The following is a 22,189-nucleotide window of genomic DNA, read 5'->3' as shown; positions in this document are numbered from 1 at the left end:
GAAGCTTCAGTACATTAAAAAATGGTAACTACTGAAGTAATCTGTGCAAAAAAAACATTTGGCAGGCAAAAACTTAAAAATCCACGCACATATACACACGCATAGGGTCTTTTCCCAAAACTTTGCTGTGGATCTCCCTTGGCTGGGATCCAGTGGGTGTCAGCATGTATATAGAGAGAGAGCTTTGAGTAGAGTATTTGGCACCACAACTTGTTTATGACATTGCAAACTTTGCATGTGCAGCAGGTCACATTTCAACAGTGGGATTACTTTCCGTTAGAACCATGAGCTCCAAATACTTTGGATATAAAGAGATACACAAAGATTACTAGTGATTGTCACTTTGCAAATGTATTTCTCCTTGATATCCAACAAGACCCACAAGTACACTGAATGTTCGTCACTGCATGTGGAAACCAATAAGCTCTCGCGGCACCAGACCGACAGCTGGGACCTTAAGGGGAGGTGAAGGGGGGGAGGGGGTGCGGTAATGCTGGAAGAGGCATCAACAATCAGCTAAAAAAACAAAACAAAACGACAATGGTTGAGATATTAGGCAGGTCCCTAAGTTCTATTGGTTCCAGCCAAAACTAGCTGAACTCCTTTTATACTGCTTGTCCTCAATATGGCTGACTGTTTGTCTAATTTCCATTATTGCCCATCACATATGTACATTCTTTCTTTTTGAGATGGTCTCCAAATCTTCATTCATTCATTTTCTACCGCTTATCCTCACGAGGGTCGCGGAGGTGCTGGAGCCTATCCCAGCTGTCTTCGGGCGAGAGGCGGGGTACACCCTGGACTGGTTGCCAGCCAATCACAGGGCACATATAGACAAACAACCATTCACACTCACATTCATACCTATGGACAATTTGTGGGAGGAAACCGGAGTACCCGGAGAAAACCCACGCATGCACGGGGAGAACATGCAAACTCCACACAGAGATGGCCGAGGGTGGAATTGAACCCTGGTCTCCTAGCTGTGAGGTCTGCGCGCTAACCACTCGACCGCCGTGCCACCCCAAATCTTGTTTTTTTAATTCTCAGGTGCAAAGAAGCAGAGTTATGACATATACTGCCACTTACTCTACGGAGTTCAGCATTATACAGTCCCATTATAATGTGTTCATGAGCCAGGGTGAAAGGGAACTTATTTGTGCCGGATTGCTAATCATTTGATCTTTTTACTGACCCACTTTTTTTTTTTTGCATAGACATTTTGTTTGTTCATTCAAACGAAAAGCATAATTCCAATAACTATTCCAGCAGATTAACAAAAACAAACAAAATTCTGACACTAGCGGCTATGCTTTGAGGGAACAATCCATCAAAAAAAATTGGAGCAAATTTGAATATCTCTGTTTAACCATTCGGCATTGGTGGAGTTTTAATATAGTCTTAAGCAGTCTTGTCACACATCTGAACACACGTGTCAGTTCTTATTTATTGATGAATTACCAAAAAAATTAATGGTACACACACACACACACACACACAAGACCTCACATGAAGAAAATCAATACAAACAAGAGCAGCTAAGCCCTGAAGCCACCATTAAGAGCTGGCTCAAGTTCAAAGGTCAAAGAGAGTACATTAATGACCCTGGCGTATAGACATCCGCCTTTCCATCACTATGTGGCAATGAACTAAGCTCTTACGCAACACATTTCCAGGGTACAAACAGGCACCCCGTCCCTCCCTAAGTTGCCCTCCTATTCCCTGGGTAGGTCTTATCAATCACCGGCTAGAAAGAAGACAAAAAAGTCCCTTCCTGAAAGGACACGAGAATTAAGACTCTCTTCAATTAAGACTCTTGGGAGCCTTCAATTCAAAGAATTATGTTATTCTAGTTCCTATTAAATAGCCAAAGCCATTAAAATGTGACAGTGATGATGAAGTATATATGGTGTATTGATACTCTACTTGTATAGAAACAGGGGTGCCCCCCCATAAAAACAACAAAAGCAAAAAATAACTAAAAAAAACAAAACAAAAAAACAGGAGTAATTCAAAATAATATGAGAAAGAAGTTTTATAATAATGGCTAATTTATGACAATGGCATTGTAATATTATGAGGAAAAATAACGTCATTTTAACAGTTTAAATATCAAAGAAAGACGTTATTTTTTTCCTGGTATTATGTGAAACAAACAAAGCAATACATAAAGTTGCAATTTTTGAAAAATAAGCTTGCAGAAAGAAAGAAGTGTTATGTTACAAGAATATAGTCAAAACAATAAAATTTACAATAAGAAAGAAGAAATAGTTGGAATAACTGTAATTTTAAAGCGAATAAAGTCATAATATTACCAGATAAAAGTTGCATTCCAACAAGAAAAAGTAAAAATTTTATGAGAATAAACTCTTAATATTATAAAGAGAAATAATATCATTTTAGTAGCATAAAATGTCATTTTAAAAAATTTCAAAATACTATAAGAAACAAACACAACAAAATACATTGCCAATGTTTTTGAAAATTAGGTTAAAATACTATAGGAATAAAGTAATAATATTACCAGATAAAAGTTGCATTCCAACAAGAAAAAAAATACAATTTTATGAGAATAAACTCGTAATATTATAAAGAAAAATTATATCATTTTAGTAGCATAAAATGTAATTAAAAAAATGTCAAAATACTATAAGAAACAAACAAAACAAAATACATTAGCAATGTTTTTGAAAATTAGGTTAAAATACTATAGGAATGAAGTCATAATATTACCAGATAAACGTTGTATTCTAACAAAAAAAGTTAAAATTTTACGAGAATAAATTAATAATATTATAAAGAAAAATAATATCATTTTAGTAGCATAAAATGTCATTAAAAATGTCAAAATAGTATAAGAAACAAACAAAACAAAATACATTAGCAATGTTTTTGAAAATTAGGTTAAAATACTATAGCAATGAAGTCATAATATTACCAGATAAAAGTTGCATTCCAACAAGAAAAGTTATAATTGTATGAGAATAAACTTGTAATATTATAAAGAAAAATAATATAATTTTAGAAGCATAAAATGCAATTTAAAAAAAAATGGCAAAATAGTATAAGAAACAAACAAAACAAAATACATTAGCATTGTTTTTGAAAATTTGGTTAAAATACTATAGGAATGAAGTCATAATATTACAGGCTAAACGTTGTATTCTAACAAAAAAAGTTACAATTTTATGAGAATAAATTCATAATATTATATTATATATGCGTAATATTATAATGAATATCAAATAATATCATTTTAGTAGCATAAAATGTAATTAAAAAAATGTCAAAATTGTATAAGAAACAAACAAAACAAAATACATTAGCAATGTTGAAATGAAAATTAGGTTAAAATACTACAGGAATAAAGTCAAAATAAAATGAAAATATAATGGGAATAAAGTCATATTGCAAAAAATATTTCAGACAAAATACATTTTTGAAAAAAAAAGGGCAAAGACTGAAGTTCATAAGCTTTTTTACTTAAATCGCAAAGTAGTGATGCAGCCTTTTCATGAAATACACATACATAACTTCTTAGCATATCTACGTATGTACATAAGTTGGTTTACGAAACATCCAACTGGCCCTTCGTTCCTCACGTGATATTCCACGATATCAATATTTTCCCACCCCTGCCGTTTTCCCGGGTCTCCAAAACAAACCCCAACATCTCATCTTGACAGATTGGTGATATGGACATACGTAGTTGTGAGTAAGCAAACTGTTACGCCGTCTACAACTCCAACCCGAATGATGAAGAAGCTCCGGTAAGGAGTAGTGATGATGTCACCTCGCTGCCAAGAGTCAGAACATATCAACAAGCGATAGATCTGCACGGCCAAAGCAGAGAGCAGGCGTTTTGAAGGAAGGACGAGATATTCCTCACATCCTCTCTGAGAGCAAACACACAGCTACCTGCATCTGTCACAAGTTTGTACACGTACACACACACACACACACACACACACATACACTGATGGCAAGCTCTAACTTATTTACAGTACAAACACAGGTCCACTCATAACTTCACCGAGTGATGCAAGGGACCGTTTGGGCAAACAAGGCTTTAGTAAACACGCTCACACATGTGAGGATGTGAATACACAGACAGGCGTGCAGATCTTAAAGCGACCTGCGTTGTATACACAATACTTTTCATCGTAGCACGTCTGTGAGACCTGCAAGGACATAAGACAGTTTGATGACTCTCTGACCCAGAGCCATGGTTCCCATTCTTCTTTAGAATTTTCCCAGTGGTATCATTATAGCAAAAGAGTAGCAAGGTATCAGCATTTTATTTCTCAAGCATCTCGATGGGTTGTCATTAGCTTCTGATACAATCTATACCAGGGGTGGGCAAACTTTTTGACTCGCGGGCCGCATTGATATGACAAAATTTACGGGGGGCAGACTATATATTTTACACGTAGCAGTCCACCTGGTATTATTGTATCTGTAAAATTGTCATGCAATCTGCTATTATTATTTATTATTTTATATTTATATTTAAATATTTTTAAAAATAATAAAATATTATAATAATTACAATAAAATTAAAATAATAATTATTATATTATTATTATGTAAAATATGCAAATATAACAATAATATTATATATAATTAATATAATAATTAGCATTAATATAATAATTATAATAATCATAATAGTTTTAATAATAATTATAATAATCTAATAATAATAATAATAATAATAATAATTATTATTATTATTATAATTATTATTATTATTATGTGCTTGTGTCCCTTTTTTCAGGAGCACTTTGTAAACAACAGACCATGTCAAAAAACGAAATTGATAAAACCATCAAAAGGTTGGCTCAGGCCATGATGCCAGGTTGTATGTTAAGTTTAAATGAAATACTTTGGAAAGATTGGGCGGGCCGTATTCAAGCACTTGGCGGGCCGGATGTGGCCCCCGGGCCATAGTTTGCCCACCCCTGATCTATACTAACCACAATGCATCTTTTGATGATCTTTTGGTCCACTAGAGGAGTAACCCCCAAGCGCTAGCCCGTCCCATGTAATCCCACGACTTCTATACAGGCCCGCCAATCCGTTTAAACCCGCAAGGCCGGTTTGGCATTGCTACCAGGAGCACATTCATACATTTGATGCAAAGTAATCTTATCTTAGCACAACTTACCTTGTTTACAACAGTAGCTCAAAATTTCATTTTTTTTAGTAGCATAAAGTTCAAATATCTAAATAGCAATATTATGAAAAGCAAATAAAACAATAAATGAAGTAATTTTGGGAGAATTTGTCATAATATTATGGAAATAAGGTGAAAATATTATGGGAATAAAGTCAAAATATTATGGGAATAAAGCCAAAATTAACAGAAGAAAATGTATTAGAAGAATTATATAATTGGAAGCGGTAGAAAATGAATGAATGAATGAATAAAGTTCAAAGATCTAAATAACAATATTATGGAAAGCAAACAAAACAATGAATGAAGTAATTTTTGGAAAATTTGGCTGTGGAAAAAGTCATAATATTATGGAAATAAAGTGAAAATATTATGTGAATAAAGTCAAAATATTATGGGAATAAAGTCAAAATTACCAGAAGAAAATTTATTAGAAAAATTATATAATTGGAATATGAAAAAAATTAACATAGACCAAAGTTCATACTAATAACACACTTTTTCACCTATATCACAAAGCTGAGATGCATTTTTTTCTTGAAATATAAATAACTGGCCACACAGCCACACAGCTAGGAGACCCCAGTTCAATTCCACCCTCAGCCATCTCTGTGTGGAGTTTGCATGTTCTCCCCATGCATGCGTGGGTTTTCTCCGGGTACTCCGGTTTCCTCCCACATTCCAAAAACATGCTAGGTTAATTGGCGACTCCAAATTGTCCATAGGTATGAATGTGAGTGTGAATGGTTGTTTGTCTATATGTGCCCTGTGATTGGCTGGCCACCAGTCTCGCCCGAAGACAGCTGGGATAGGCTCCAGCGACCCTCGTGAGGAAAAGCGGTAGAAAATGAATGAAAGAATGATGTGCTGACTTGATAATATGCTACAGTCGCTACGTGCTACATTCACATGATTTGCATGTTTAAATGGCCTGCAGGCTGTGATTCGCCCACGTCTAATTTAGATAGATGTGTTTGCTTGAAGTAAATAAGTAGAGAACACATTCAAATCTAATGTTATGTAAACATGTCTTGAATTTAGTATATTAAATTAGGCAATTGATAGGATTTAGGATTACATTATCCCATATACAGTACGTATTATGCATACAATTATAGTAATAACACGATACCCAAAACGCTTTACAGTCACCTCTCAAATGTCTCTTTCCAGACAACTCCAATGCTTCGTTTGGTACGTGTCAATGATGAACCCATCACACTATGTTAATTTATCTATCAACACAGATGGCGGAGCACTGGCAAAGGTACAATCCAGGCCGTTCAGAACCAGATGGGCAACTAGAGATCTGCTACCACTGCCAGGAAGATATATAAAGAGATATCCCGTCATCATAATTTCCAGTAAAAAGCTGCTACTCACTACTTGATGATGGTTAATGATAGGAGGCGCGTCATCAGAAAATATGTCAATCTTCTACAGTTGTGAACCACCATCTCTCAGTATTGAAGGAAGACCCATTACTCCTCTTGCATAACCAGCGCTTTAGAGTCAAATTGTATATTTACAATTCCAGACATATTGATTTTGTGGCTCTGTGGATTGTGGTACAGTTTGATGAGGTGTCACTCCCACATCAATGCCACAAAAAACAGATATCTCAACTTTGTGTCAAAATAATGAATCTTGGTTAGCGTGGTAATCTACACAGTGGTTGAGTGGTTAGTGTGCAGGCCTCACAGCTAGGAGATCCGAGTTCAATTCCACTCTTAATGGTGACTCCCAATCCATCTGTTCGATGGATCATCTTTCATTATCAGTAATAACTGGGGAGCATCTTATCTGTCAGTATTTTTAAAATAATTTGAAGAGAAAATATTAAAAGAAAAAAGTTGTCATTTAATGAAAAAATGTTTTAATTTTATGAGTACAATGTGGTTAAATTATGAAAATGTAATTTTTCAGGTAATTTTAATGTCATTTTAGTAGCATGAAGTTTAAATATTAAAAGGAAAAATTTGTAAAAAAAAAAAAAACAGCAGCAGAAATAAAGAAAACAGCTATAATTTTACAAGAATAAATTAAAAATATTATCAGAAAAAGTGCATTCTAACAAGAAAAAAAATGCAATTTTAAGAGGTGCAAATTAGCAATACTATGAGAAAAAACAATAATGTCATTTTAATTGCATAGAGTTGAAATATTAATGAAAAAACATATTTTTATTTTAAGACAGAATATTATAAGAAACAAAACAAAATAGGGCTGCGTGGTGGACGAGTGGTTAGTGCGCAGATCACACAGCTAGGAGACCTGAGTTCAATTCCACCTCTGGCCATCTCTGTGTGGAGTTTGCATGCGTGGGTTTTCTCCGGGTACTCCGGTTTCCTCCCACATTCCAAAAACATGCTAGGTTAATTGGCGACTCCAAATTGTCCATAGGTATGAATGTGAGTGTGAATGGTTGTTTGTCTATATGTGCCCTGTGATTGGCTGATTGGCGACCAGTTCAGGGTGTACCCCGCCTCTTGCCCGAAGACAGCTGGGTTAGGCTCCAGCAACCCCCGCGATCCTCGTGAGGATAAGCAGTAGAAAATGAATGAATGGTTAGCGCGGTTAGCATGTTTTTTGGTTAACATATACAATTGACGCTAAACTTTTGCCTCGGTTTGCATACATTTTCTAGTCAGTGAACAATATGGCACGAGTCTTACCATATAATTACCACACTGCATAGGTTTACATGATTCCTTATCTGTTTTAGAGTCTGTTTTGGTTAGAGTCTGATGCTGATGCTAACCAAGGTTCCACTGTGTCATTCAAATGTTCTGCTATTTTGCTAAACCATGTCACACTCAAACATGTTTTTAAGATTGGTAAATTCCACGTTCTTCATGACAACTGCTAAATACTTTTTGTGAACAAGGCTCGTTGCAGACACTGGATGTGCACCAGCTTTGACGTAGACGGGGCAGGCGTGGTCCCACGCAATGACATGGTATGTGTTGCTCTGCAAAGACGACTTGCAGTAAATTACAAGGAGGGATTATTCTGCAGAAATGACAGCCTCTTCTGTCAGCTGTCAAAACAGTTCCAGTAAGAGAAACACAAGCTCTCACGACGTCACACAAGTTGTTTCCCCCTCAGGTGGCACCTCGTCAGCCTGCCCGGCAACCTCAGAACTATGAACTATTCTTACATAACTAAACCTGTATGATAATCGAGGGGCTAATGCTTCAATGCGGGTTATCGTTTAAATGGAATCCATATGTTTATTCATAATTTCATCCTAAAATCATATTCATAATATCCTCCAAACATGACATAGGATGATGCCACAGCAATAACCTTGTTTCAGGGTTTGCCAAGCCGCTAGATACTGTGCCTATTAGAGGACGCCGATAGCGGTAAGTAATGAAATAGACCTGTAACACAAGACAGCCATGGGACAGAAATACCGACACCTATTAACTACCAGCAAAGAGAGGAACACAGCCAGGAATTTGTGTTTCTCAAAAGTGGCTCTCCTCCTCCGGTGCGACAGAGGAGACAGCGTCAGTGTAAGCAGTGACATTTAGACACGGTAGCTGGGCCGTAAAATGAAGTAGTGGACTCAATCCAGCATTACCTCAGTGTTAAAAGATGGTTTGCAGCCACGGAGGGAATGTAGATGCGGTTTCTGGTGTATATAACCTCACATAGAGTTCAGACGAATTAAGAGGTCATTTCACGTCTGGTCTTATGCTTGTATTAAAACAGATGACAACATTATTTAATGGATACACCTCAATTCTAGCAGTGCAATGTTCATTTTATTCAAATACTAGCTAGGGTTCATTCATTCATTCATTTTCTAGCCAGCCAATCACAGGGCACATATAGACAAACAACCATTCACACTCACATTCATACCTATGGACAATTTGGAGTCGCCAATTAAACTAGCATGTTTTTTTTTGGAATGTGGGAGGAAACCGGAGTACCCGGAGAAAACCCACGCATGCACGGGGAGATGGCCGAGTGTGGTATTGAACTCGGGTCTCCTAGCTGTGAGGCCTGCGCGGTAACCACTCGGCCCAAGAATATATTCATTCTTTCATTCATTTTCTACCACTTTTTCCTCACAAGAGTTGCGGTGGGTGCTGGAGCCTATTCCAGCTGTCTGCGGGCGAGAGGCGGGGTGCACCCAGCCAATCACAGGGCACATATAGACAAACAACCATTCACACTCACATTCATACCTATGGACAATTTGGAGTCACCAATTAACCTAGCATGTTTTTGGAATGTGGGAGGAAACCGGAGTACCTGGAGAAAACCCACGCATGCACGGGGAGAACATGCAAACTCCACACAGAGATAGCAGAGGGTGGAATTGAACCCTGGTTTCCTAGCTGTGAGGTCGCGCTAACCACTCGACCGCCATTTTTTATTATTGTGGGTGCACAATTGTACATAGTGTAGCTGTACAGTGCATATAAGCATCTGCATCCTGCAAATTTGCATTTTTTTGGTTAAATTTCATGTTTTTTTTACTGAAAATATGCAGTTTTTGCTGCAGAAAACACATCTCATTCACCCTACATTATAACAAATAATAAATATGTGACAGCAAAGTATCAAATGTATAGCATACAACTACAACATCACAACGAGCACCACCCTGATGACCAGGCTAAAGACTTGATAGTGACTCCCAATCCATCTGTTCGATAGATCATTTTTCATTATCAGTAATTACTGGGGAGCATCTTATCTGTCAGTAATTTTAAAATAATTTAAAAAGAAAATATTAAAAGAAAAGAGTTGTAATGTTAATGAAAAAAAATATATAATTTTATGAGTACAATGTGGTTAAATTATGAAAATGTAATTTTTTAGGTAATTTTAATGTCATTTTAGTAGCATGAAGTTTAAATATTAGAGAAAAAAGTTGTAAAAAAACAACAGCAGCAGAAATAAAGATAACAGCTATAATTTTACGAGAATAAATTAAAAATATTATCAGAAAAAGTGGATTCTAACAAGAAAAAAATGCAATTTTAGAGGGCAAATTAGCAATACTATGAGAGAAAAAATAATGTCATTTTAATAGCAAAGAGTTGAAATATTAATAAAAAAAACATGTCATTATTTTAATAAATATAGGGCTGCATGGCGGACAAGTGGTTAGCGCGCAGGCCACACAGCTGAGACCTGAGTTCAATTCCACCCTTGGCCATCTCTGTGTGGAGTTTGCATGTTCTCCCCGTGCATGCATGGGTTTTCTCCGGGTACTCCGGTTTCCTCCCACATTGTCTATATGTGCCCTGTGATTGGCTGGCGACCAGTCCAGGGTGTACCAAGCATCTCGCCCAAAGACAGCTGGGATAGGCTCCAGCACCACCGCGACCCTCGTGAGGATAAGAGGTAGAATATGAATGAATAACAGCAAAAATGCTGAAGTGAAAAGTTGACACTATGACACTTAAAGGAAATAAAACAATACATCCTTGCAGCTGTTAAGATGACATCTAATATGAAATGACAAATGTCTTTGACAGCATAATAACGGAGGTATGATATGAATTACTTGTTGATGGAGAAGTAACATGAGAAAGCGTCTTGTCATTCCAAAACCTGAGAACATTTTGTACTGAAAGCATTAAAAAGTATGTAAAAGATGTCATGCACCTGGCCTTGAAGCCACATAGAAACACTGAAGTGACGTGGAGCGTTGTCAATTGAAAGCAGGGAAAAGAAAAGATGGCAGATAACTATTAGTGACGCAAAAAAGGCGTTTATCATCTTTGAGCAGTGTGGTTTCAATGCAAGTAGAACATGGTGTGAAGCACTTTTTTGTGCAAAAAGCCTCACTGTTTTGTATTGCTAGAACAATAATATGAGATTATGAGAATTATGAGAATATGAGATTAGATCTGTTTTTTATCTTTTCGTTGAAGTCAGGAAAAATACCTTAAACTTGAATCAGCAAACCTGAATGCTTAAACATTTGTGATTTATAGACAAGTAGTTGGGTATGGTTTGTCTATATGTGCCCTGTGATTGGCTGGCCACCAGGCCAGGGTGTGCCCCACCGCTCGCTCGTAGACAGCTGGGATAGGCTCCAGCATGTCCGCAACCCTTGTGAGAATAAGCAGTATCGAAAATGGATGGATATGGCAACCAGTTCAGGGTGTACCCCGGTTTGCACCCAAAGTCAGCTGGGATAGGCTCCAGCATTCCCCCACGATACGCAGTACAGAAGATAGATGGATGGATATGGCGACCAGTTCAGGGTGTACCCCAGTTCGCGCCCAAAGTCAACTGGGATAGGCTCCAGCATCCCCCCACAACCCTAGTGAGGATAAGCAGTACAGAAAATGAATGGATGGATGGATATGGCGACCAGTCCAGGGTGTACCCCGGTTCGCGCCCAAAGTCAGCTAGGATAGGCTCCAGCATCCCCCCACGACCCTAGTGAGGATAAGCAGTACAGAAATTGATGGATGCATGAAGGGATATGGCGACCAGTCCAGGGTGTACGCCGGTTCACGCCCGAAGTCAGCTGGGATAGGCTCCAGCATTCCCCTGTGACCAACCTACCTATACCAACCTTGATATCCACCTAGTGAGGATAAGCGGCATTGAAAATGGAAATTATTATTTTTTTAAACATTATTAGAGCCCTCCAGACATGAAATAGCACCCCTATTGTCACCTTTACACTCGTATTACACTATATGGTAGACATAAGAAGAGTAAATAAGACTTGTGTCCGTGTGTGTGTTCGCTAGGGGAGCCGAGTGGCGGCTACACAGAAAGTGATGTCAGATGTTCAGAGTTGAGTTTGATCGTTGCCATTAGGGAGGTCATTTGTGAGATAATTCAAACCTGCAATAAAATCCTATTGTTCTGGCAACCAAAAGTGGGTCACAACTTAACGACAATTGGAACATGTGGGTCCCAGGTTTTTTATGTTTGTAATGCAAGACTTTCCCATGCTGCTGCTACAATGCTCTTTTTCTTTTAACCACAAGGCCTTCACGCCACATCAGCATGCATAGTTTATGTTATTATCTTCCAGATTATATAACCAATTCATGCATGTGTCCCCAGAGAGCTAAAATGAGATTCACCTGTGCACTTACGTATGATAACATTGTATTAACATGTGCATTGTGTGGGTAGAAACAATGAGCTTTTGTCTCCCTGCATCCTATTTTTCTGACGCACACAGTCACAGACGCAAACACCTTCACACACACACACACACACACACACACACACACACACACACAAAACCTCATCTAGACACAGTTCCTCCTTTCTTCCGTCAAGTTACGACTGTTAATGACAACAAAACAGGAACAATCCGAGCTTCTCATCCTGCCTCACACTTCCTGCCCTCCTTCCCTCTCCTCACCCACCGCTGGAAGAGAGAAAGACTGGCTGACAGCATAATAATGTAGACATGAGGCATAGGCTTTCATTTCAATGCAGACCTACCAACATGTACAAATTTAGAGTACTCAACATGCATTTGCAATTTGAGTATGCTTGTATGCTCTCCATACTTTGTTGCATTTCCCTGGTTTCATTTAGAGGGGGGTCCTTTAGGGGGGTCATGACAGAAAATAATTTGACAAGCACTGGGCACTGGTTAGCGCGCAGGCCACACAGCTAGGAGTTCCAAGTTAGATTCCACCCTCGGCCATCTCTGTGTGGAGTTTGCCTGTTCTCCCTGTGCATGCGTGGGTTTTCTCCGGGTACTCCGGTTTCCTCCCACATTCCAAAAACATGCTAGGTTAATTGGCGACTCCAAATTGTCCATAGGTATGAATGTGAGTGTGAATGGTTGTTTGTCTATATGTGCCCTGTGATTGGCTGGCGAGCAGACCCGTTGACCCCATGATGATCAGTGAATTCACGCAAAGTAGAATTATTTTTTCATTAATTCATTCATTAATTTTCTACCGCTTAATCTCACGAGGGTCGCGGGGGTGCTGGAGCCTATCCCAGCTGTCTTCAGGTTAGAGGCGGGGTACACCCTGGACTGGTGGCCTGCCAATCACCGGGCACATATAGACAAACAACGTATAAATATTTATATAGTTAAGAGCTTGTAGAAAATGTGTTTACAAATAACGTTCTTAATTCGTTTTTTAACATTATTAGAGCCTTTTAGACATGAACTAACACCCCTATAGTCACCTTTATGTTTGTATCACCCAATATAGTAGACATAGTCACAGTAAATAAGCCAATTAAGACATAAATAAGACTCGTGTTGGTGTATGTCACTATAAATGTGTTCCAAAACGGAGCTGAGTGGCGGACAAACAGGAAGTGACGTCAGGGGTTCAGAGTTGAGATTTAGGTTGGCAGACGCCCGTGTTTTTATTAGTGATTTTTATTAGGGATTATTGTGATTCAAAGTCTTGTTCCTGCAATCAAGTCTGGCTTGTGTGTCTCAGCAAATTTAACATCTAACAAATACGCCTTTTTAATTTGACTTTATTAAACTAATATGCGCCTTCATATGCGGCCATTAACAAGTTTAGCTTAGCCTCCTTGTCTCATGTTGACCACATCCATCCAATTCTGTGAAGATTAGCCAAGCAGTTGCTGGTAATAACATAGCCTCTTTAGCGGAAGCAATAAAGATATACATAACACATATTTCACAAACAACCATGTTTGTCTTTGCATGAGGCCTCAACACACACACACACATACACACACACATATATACACACACACACACACAGACGCAGACATACAGCACCTGATGAGCTGCGGTTGCAACGAAGGAAGTGAAAAGTCAGTCCATCTGCTTTTACAGGAAGTCAACAGAAGCCACAGAAAGGCGCACTGACGTCAATCAGAGCCACAGGAACACCTCCCAACAACACACACACACGCACACACGCACACACCGACTCACGCACACACATTCACACTCACACACAATGTATATGTGTCACAGTAAGCACTCATTCAAGTTCCACATGTTGTCAAACCACAGTTGTACTAATATTACAGGTTAAATACCATCAGGCTAAGAAATACTCAATTATACACCCGCATGACGCACGCTCACACACACACCCAGTCAAGCACATTCATTTGAAGTAATGTGCTCGTTATAATGCTTCTTCAGTCATTTTTACTCCACTTTCACCGTTTTTATTTGATTATCTGAAAATGACTTTTTTTTTTTTTTTTACATATTTTGACATACAACATACAAACAACCATTCACACTCACATTCATACCTATGGACAATTTGGAGTCGCTAATTAACCTAGCATGTTTTTGGAATGTGGGAGGAAACCGGAGTACCCGGAGAAAACCCACGCATGTACGGGGAGATGGCCGAGTGTGGTATTGAACTCGGGTCTCCTAGCTGTGAGCCCTGCGTGGTAACCACTCGGCCCAAGAATATATTCATTCATTCATTCATTTTCTACCGCTTTTTCCTCACAAGGGTCGCGGTGGGTGCTGGAGCCTATCCCAGCTGTCTTCGATCAAAAGGCGGGGTACACCCTGGACTGGTGGCCAGCCAATCACAGGGCACATATAGACAAACAACCATTCACACTCACATTCATACCTATGGACAATTTGGAGTCGCTAATTTACCTAGCATGTTTTTCGAATGTGGGAGGAAACCGCAGTACCCGGAGAAAACCCACGCATGTACGGGGAGATGGTCGAGTGTGGTATTGAACTTGGGTCTCCTAGCTGCGAGGCCTGCGCGGTAACCACTCGGCCCAAGAATATACGTATTCATTCATTCATTTTCTACCGCTTTTTTCTCACGAGGGTCGCGGTCTTCGGTCAAAAGGCGGGGTACACCCTGGACTGGTGGCCAGCCAATCACAGGGCACATATAGACAAACAACCATTCACACTCACATTCATACCTATGGACAATTTAGAGTCGCTAATTAACCTAGCATGTTTTTGGAATGTGGGAGGAAACCGGAGTACCTGGGAGATGCACGGGGAGATGGCCGAGGGTGGAATTGAACTCGGGTCTCCTAGCTGTGAGGCCTGCGCGGTAACCATTCGGCCCAAGAAAATATTGGTGTGTTAAATTATCCATATTACTTCATAATATATAGTGTAGAAAGTGTGCATTACACTTTGTCAAAATAGACAAATAGATTGATTGTTACTCTACTACTCAGTGTGAGTGTGTTGCATATAATGTCATTATATGACGCCCCTGCTTTTACTCATATTTTAACTGTGTATAAACAAATGAATGTTGTATTTTAACGTATCTTTTAACACTGTTTACTGGTTTTTATTCAACTCCATTTTTCTGTAAAGTGTCTATGAGTATTTTGAAAAGCGCTATACAAATAAAATGTATTTATTATTATTATTATAAAAAATATTATATTATTATATTATATTATATTATTATTATTATATTATTATAAAAAAATCTGTGTGTATGCAAAGTGGTTGTTGTCATCTCCAAACTGCTCATAAGCAAAGCACATATAAATAGACTACATGCACACAATAACAATCATGTGACCATAGAAGAAGAGGGAGGTTTCTCTCATCTGTCATTGGCCTGCCTTATCAGTTTTGGTTAGCTTAATGAGACTGATGAGAAAGAAGTCTGGACTATAACAGTGACGGCATTCAAAGTGAAAGTTGTCACGTCGGCGACTGTGATAAATGACAAAAAGACAGCATGGGGAGGGGCAGAATGGGAGGATAAAAAAATCATACAAAATAAGCAAAATGGTTTAAAAAAAAATGTTTTGTCCCGGAACTTTTCTGACAAACCCTGTATAAATGTTCAAGGTGCATTGCAACCCGAAATGTTCTTACCTGGGAGGCACACTTTGGTGACTGCAGGCTGGTTTGTGGCTGCAGGAGACCTCCTGTAAGATGCAATGACAAAAATAATAATTACGTTCTGAAATCACAGATGAATGGTGCCAAACTAGGAGTAACTGATATGCCCATGTCTAAAAGTGTGACTGTGTAAATATGACTTCAGCTACAGAACACTTCCAATCGCTCTTCCATTTGCCATTGTTCACTCGCAACACAATCCAGGTTTATGTACTAAATACAGTAAGTCCCGCATGCTCATTAAATACATGAAAATATGCCTCAGAAGAAGAAACGTGTTGCAAATCCTCCCATAACTCCCCCTGGAACTGTCTTCTGGCTGCTGATTTGAATGGGAAGTATACATTGAATAAAAATTGAATTGCATATAAGTTATATATAAGTTAGTTGCATCGAGCCGATGGTAATGTAAATATGGTGCAGTCCATTGTTACTGTGCTGTATGTATGTGTTCATTCATACATTCATTTTCGGGTCGTGGGGGTGCTGGAGCCTATCCCAGCTGTCTTCAGCTGAGTATGTGTATTTTTTTTAATTTTATATTTTATTACTTACAATGCAAAGTACCGTTTTTTCAACAGTACATAACTGTCAACATACCTGTAACAATACATACCTATAAAATGACACAAGATGATAATGACAATAATGACAATAAAGCCGGAATCTTAATATTATGATGAGTATGTTGTTACATTACGATCATACAGTAAACATATGCATATGTTGAAGGGGACCTATTATGCTTTTAACACTTTTCTGACCTATACATGTAGTTAGAATGTTGTATTCTCGTGTTAAAGGATGCCAAAGTTTCAAATAAAGATGTTTGCACATTTGAAAGTGAGCTCTGAAAGAAGTTTCGGATGGCTCAAAACACTCGGTTTCAAAAGGCGTGGTAAAACTGCTCCTTTGTGATGTCACAGATGGGGCAGACTTCCTTATACGGTTCATAGCTAGGAAGCACTTTGGGCGTGTGACCAATCACAACCGAGTGGAATAAATTAAAACAGTCCCTTTTGGCAGGAAGCATAAATCGAAGGAAATCCAGCTGGAATAGGCGCAGATTCTGGAAGATCTAAAAAAGTTTTCTGTGTGGGTTATTGTGTGTAGCTGCTCTATAGGAGACCACAACTCAATACAAAAAGGTCGAAAAATTAGCATAATAGGTCTGCTGTAGGATAACAGGGATAGTCAATGTCAGCACTTAAGTAAGAGGTACGTTCAACATCATCGTCAGTGTGAACAGTTTCAACATGTTTGAACAGTTTATTTAGACTGATGACAACTAACAAGTTATGAAGGGTGATCAAACTAATATATTTGAAGGGTATTCTTCATTTTAGTGACTCAAATAAGTGTTTGTAAAACATAACATCCTTTCCAACATGGCCCGGCTCTCTTTGTGCAACATTATGAATCGGTAAGCAACCAGTGCCCAGACAACGTGCATGCTGCACGCAGCCATTAGTCTGGCTTTTGACTGCAATTCATTATCTGTACTGCCTATCCTGGGCAGAGTCGCAGAAAGCAATCACAGCGCTGTCAATTTGAGTCAGCAACTAAGCAAACATTGATGTTTTGGCCATTGGGAGGAAGTCACGGCCCCAGAAAACACACTAAAATGTCCCCCGACTCCACTCACGAACTCGATCACGTTTGCACGTTTTTCCTTGTTATTATGACTTTACTTTGGCATTTTGGACACTTCTCTTCTACTGTAAAGCTTGCATGTATTATTCCTCTAATGTTTGTCTCAATGTGACTGAATGTAGGTCAGGGACGATTATGGGATGCAGAGCAGACAAGTGAATATTTGTATGGCTTGCAGCATCCTTCACAACACTGCGGGTGAAAAAAACAGGCAACGCTGCCCTACATACATATTTCTAGCCTCTGTGCATTTGGAGTCTCACTTTCACGACGAGGTGCGATAGCCAATTCAATGATATCATTGTGGTGTGAAAACTATTATATCCTTTGGAAAACAGCTCTAAATGTAGAAAGGGACTGATGGTGAAGAAATATTAATATGATTGAATATGAGGGTTTGGCCATTTTCAATGGTCTGTGTTGTGTATGCTTCCCATTTTTGAGAGGAGGGGAACCTGTAGTCTATTACTGCCATCTTGTGGTAGCTTGCTGATGATGCAGATTTAAATAACTTCAGTTTTGTGGGACTGTGGATTTTTTTCACATTCATTCATTCATTCATTTTCAACCGCTTTTCCTCACGAGGGTCACGGGGGGTGCTGGAGCCTATCCCAGCTGTCTTGTGGGCGAGAGGCCGGGTACACCCTGGACTAGTGGCCAGCCAATCACAGGGCACATATAGACAAACAACCATTCACACTCACATTCATACCTATGGACAATTTGGAGTCGCTAATTAACCTAGCATGTTTTTGGAATGTGGGAGGAAACCGGAGTACCCGGAGAAAACCCACGCATGCACGGGGAGAACATGCAAACTCCACACAGAGATGGCCGTGGGTGGAATCGAACCCTGGTCTCCTAGCTGTGAGGTCAAAATACATTCAGATGACTGAAATAAGTAATCGCGGGCAAGATAATGAATGACTTACTTGTTGGAGGCACACTGGACATTGGTCAGCACGGTGAAGTTATTCCTTACACTTCGAAGGCTGGCCAGGACCTGGACACATGGAAAGAGATCACCTTTACTTGTTTACTTTGTTTTTTAAACTGTTCAGCACATTTTTTTGAAGGAAATACAATATTATCTGTTGATTGAGAATTATAAAATAACAGTGTCTACTGTTTCGCGATTGATTAAGTCCTATAATTTGTCAAAAAACATGCATATTTCAGCAATTTGGCCCAATATTTTGGACTAAATTAAGCATTTTCGAGCATAGAAATGGCTAAATGATCTAAAATACATTCATTTTCTACCGCTTTTTCCTCGTGGGGTCGTGGGGGGTGCTGGAGCCTATCCCAGCTGTCTATGGGCGAGAGGCGGGGTACACCCTGGACTGGTCGCCAGCCAATCACAGGGCACATATAGACAAACAACCATTCACACTCAAAATCTATGGACAATTTGGAGTCGCCAATTAACCTAGCATGTTTTTGGAATGTGGGAATGCAAACTCCACACAGAGATAGCCGAGGGTGGAATTGAACCCTAGACCTAGACCCTAGACTAGCTGTGAGGTCTGTGCGCTAACCACTTTTCCCACCGTGCCGCCCAACTAAAATACAATTAAATGTAATTCACAAGACACTATCAAACACTTTGCAGTATTTTCACAGGTCAGTGGTAGTGTAAGAACTATATGTGTGTTATTACAATATAAATTATGTAAGAATTATTACTATATTAGCGTGTAGTATCAAACAGTAGGTTAGGTGTATGTTTGAGAGAAACAAGTGACATCTCTCTGAAAACAATCCCAAAACAACATGGAACTTGACAATTTGCAAGTGTCTTTACAACAAAAAAAAACAAACAATCCCAAACCTGGCAACACTGATGTCTGTGTGTCTATACTCATGTTATTTACATATGTTTTACAGTATATGTCTAATTATCTCTTATTATGTCTACTATATTGGTTATTACTAGTGTAAAATTGACTGTAGGGGTGTTATTTCATGTCTAGAGGGCTCTAATAATATTAAAATCTGTATTTGGAAGGTTTTAAAACAGGTTTTATATATTTTATTTACTAATAAAGAATCCTACACCGTAGTGCAAATTCACTTATCACTACTATATTGATTAATACGAGTGTAAAAATGATTGTAGGGGTGTTATTTCATGTCTAGAGGGCTCTAATAATATTAAAATCTGTATTTGGAAGGGTTTAAAACAGTTTTTTTATATTTTATTTACTAATAAAGAGTTCTACACCATAGGGCAAATTCACTTATCACTACTATATTGGTTAATACGAGTGTAAAATTGACTGTAGGGGTGTTATTTCATGTCTAGAGGGCTCTAATAATATTAAAATTTATATTTGGAAGGTTTTAAAAGAGGTTTTATATATTTTATTTACTAATAAAGAATCCTACACCATAGGGCAAATTCACTTATCACTACTATATTGGTTAATACGAGTGTAAAATTGACTGTAGGGGTGTTATTTCATGTCTAGAGGGCTCTAATAATATTAAAATCTGTATTTGGAAGGTTTTAAAACAGGTTTTATATATTTGATTTACTAATAAAGAATCCTACACCATATGGCAAATTCACTTATCACTACTATATTGGTTAATACGAGTGTAAAATTGACTGTAGGGGTGTTATTTCATGTCTAGAGGGCTCTACTAATATTAAAATATGTATTTGGAAGGGTTTAAAACAGGTTTTATATATTTGATTTACTAATAAAGAATCCTACACCATAGGGCAAATTCACTTATCACTACTATATTGGTTAATACGAGTGTAAAATTGACTGTAGGGGTGTTATTTCATGTCTAGAGGGCTCTACTAATATTAAAATATGTATTTGGAAGGGTTTAAAACAGGTTTTATATATTTTATTTACTAATAAAGAATCCTACACCATAGGAAAATTCACTTATCACAGTCGATAAAGAGGGATAAAGATAAATGAGGGACGGCAGTAGACTTATTACTCATTATTTATGACTACCTTTACAGTTAATAAAGTTTTCATGAACAAAATTCAAACAAATTAGAGGACAATTACCATCATCGGAACAGACTGCGTACAACTTAATAATAACGAATTTTGACCCAAAAATGGAGAACTATTTACCTGAGCAAAAGGCGTCACGATTAGGTCATCACCATGTCTGCAAGGACAAAAAAAGTGTTTAGACATAGTTACAAACACCAAATACTTAGCATTATATGCAAGGATGATCGAGGCTGTCGCATCACTTTAATCAACTAAGAAAGACGGACTCCAAAGAGGAGTGGGAGGAAGGTCAAAATTGGGAGTCTTCAGTCGTGGAGGGATGCGACCTTGTAAGGCATTTTGTTCAAAGACTAATCTATTTTTGTAAGCTGAGAAAGAGCAAGACACTTCAAATCATTGTCATGTCGGTTACTGCGGGGGATGTTTACAACCAACCCCCCACTGGGACTACAGCATCAGTAGATCAACATCAGGCTGGGTGATCTACCATGGGCCAGTGATGTGGTGAGATGGTAAAAACAGCACAGCTTCTTTATAAGAAGCAAATGAAATAGAATAGAATTATTGTCATTGAGGCTGAATCGAATTTGCATGCGGTTTTTCTACTCACAGTTCCGAGGCAATGGAGGAGTTCCGTGACATGGACTTGGGTGAAAGGTCATAGTCGCTATCGGAGCGATACAAAAAGGACTCTCGCCGCTGGTTGTGACCAGGGAAGTTGGTGTGGAGGACCAATCCAGAGCCGGGCGATGCCTGTGGGTCCAGAGGACTGCAGCTGGCAGATGGGCCATTCTCCACATCAAAACTGCAAACATAGCAAGACATAATATTTGATAAATTCATCTACTACCATAGGCATACTTTGTAGATAAAAACCACGTATATTCTATGTAATAAAACATTCTCAAAAAATATAGTTGACCTTTATGCTATTTACATATTTAATTTTAACAATGTGGTCTTATGTAGGTTTAAATGAATGACGGAGGATGATGTAAACGCAGCACAGATTAATTAATGAGCACTATCAATATCCCCTTATGAGATAAACTGCTATCCTACACACACGCTCGTGCTTGTCTTGTGCTCTCGGTTCCACACACACACACACACACACACACACACAGACTTGACCTGGTAAGAGAGGGCACAGTGACACGCTACAGTGCACTGTGCTCATTCACTGATAGGAATTAGTGAGACGGAGGCTACTGCGTTCAGGAAGACTAATTGAAATTGTTTTTCCCGTGTCAGTGCTCGGACATAGCCTCTGCTCTATGTACTGCATTGTACTCGCAAATAAAAAAAATACTTGAGTGAATGTAAGCAAAAGGATTTTCTAAAGTGGAGCACATCTTGACATTGGAGTAAAGCAGTAAAAAAAAACTTGGAAATCCTAAGTATAGAAAGCGAAAGCCTGACAAACCGTGGTCAGGAAAGCATTTTTTTAATATGCATTCTCCGAAAATTCAATAATAATTCAGGTACATAATCAATGTACAGTACACATAAACCACATAATCTTTACATGTTTGTTTTATCATTCAC

The 22,189-nt window shown here is 38.4% G+C and overlaps 1 protein-coding gene across 4 annotated transcripts in view; it reads right to left on the bottom strand.

The window, feature by feature from the left end:
* Nucleotides 1-22,189, bottom strand: part of pde4ba (phosphodiesterase 4B, cAMP-specific a) — a 146,971-nt gene that overhangs the window by 33,337 nt on the left and 91,445 nt on the right. For all 4 annotated transcript variants that reach the window (XM_058074368.1, XM_058074369.1, XM_058074370.1 and 1 more), the window contains 4 exons: nucleotides 21,252-21,446; nucleotides 20,759-20,795; nucleotides 18,587-18,657; nucleotides 15,975-16,027 (listed from right to left, as the gene is read on the bottom strand). In XM_058074368.1, coding sequence (XP_057930351.1) covers nucleotides 15,975-16,027; nucleotides 18,587-18,657; nucleotides 20,759-20,795; nucleotides 21,252-21,446 — 356 coding nt within the window. The remainder of the gene's footprint in view (nucleotides 1-15,974; nucleotides 16,028-18,586; nucleotides 18,658-20,758; nucleotides 20,796-21,251; nucleotides 21,447-22,189) is intronic.

This window comes from Doryrhamphus excisus, chromosome 5 (genome assembly GCF_030265055.1).
Source record: "Doryrhamphus excisus isolate RoL2022-K1 chromosome 5, RoL_Dexc_1.0, whole genome shotgun sequence".
NCBI lineage: Eukaryota > Metazoa > Chordata > Actinopteri > Syngnathiformes > Syngnathidae > Doryrhamphus > Doryrhamphus excisus.
The sequence above is the reverse complement of the archived record's forward strand: the minus strand, read 5'-3'. Positions and strand labels throughout refer to the sequence as shown.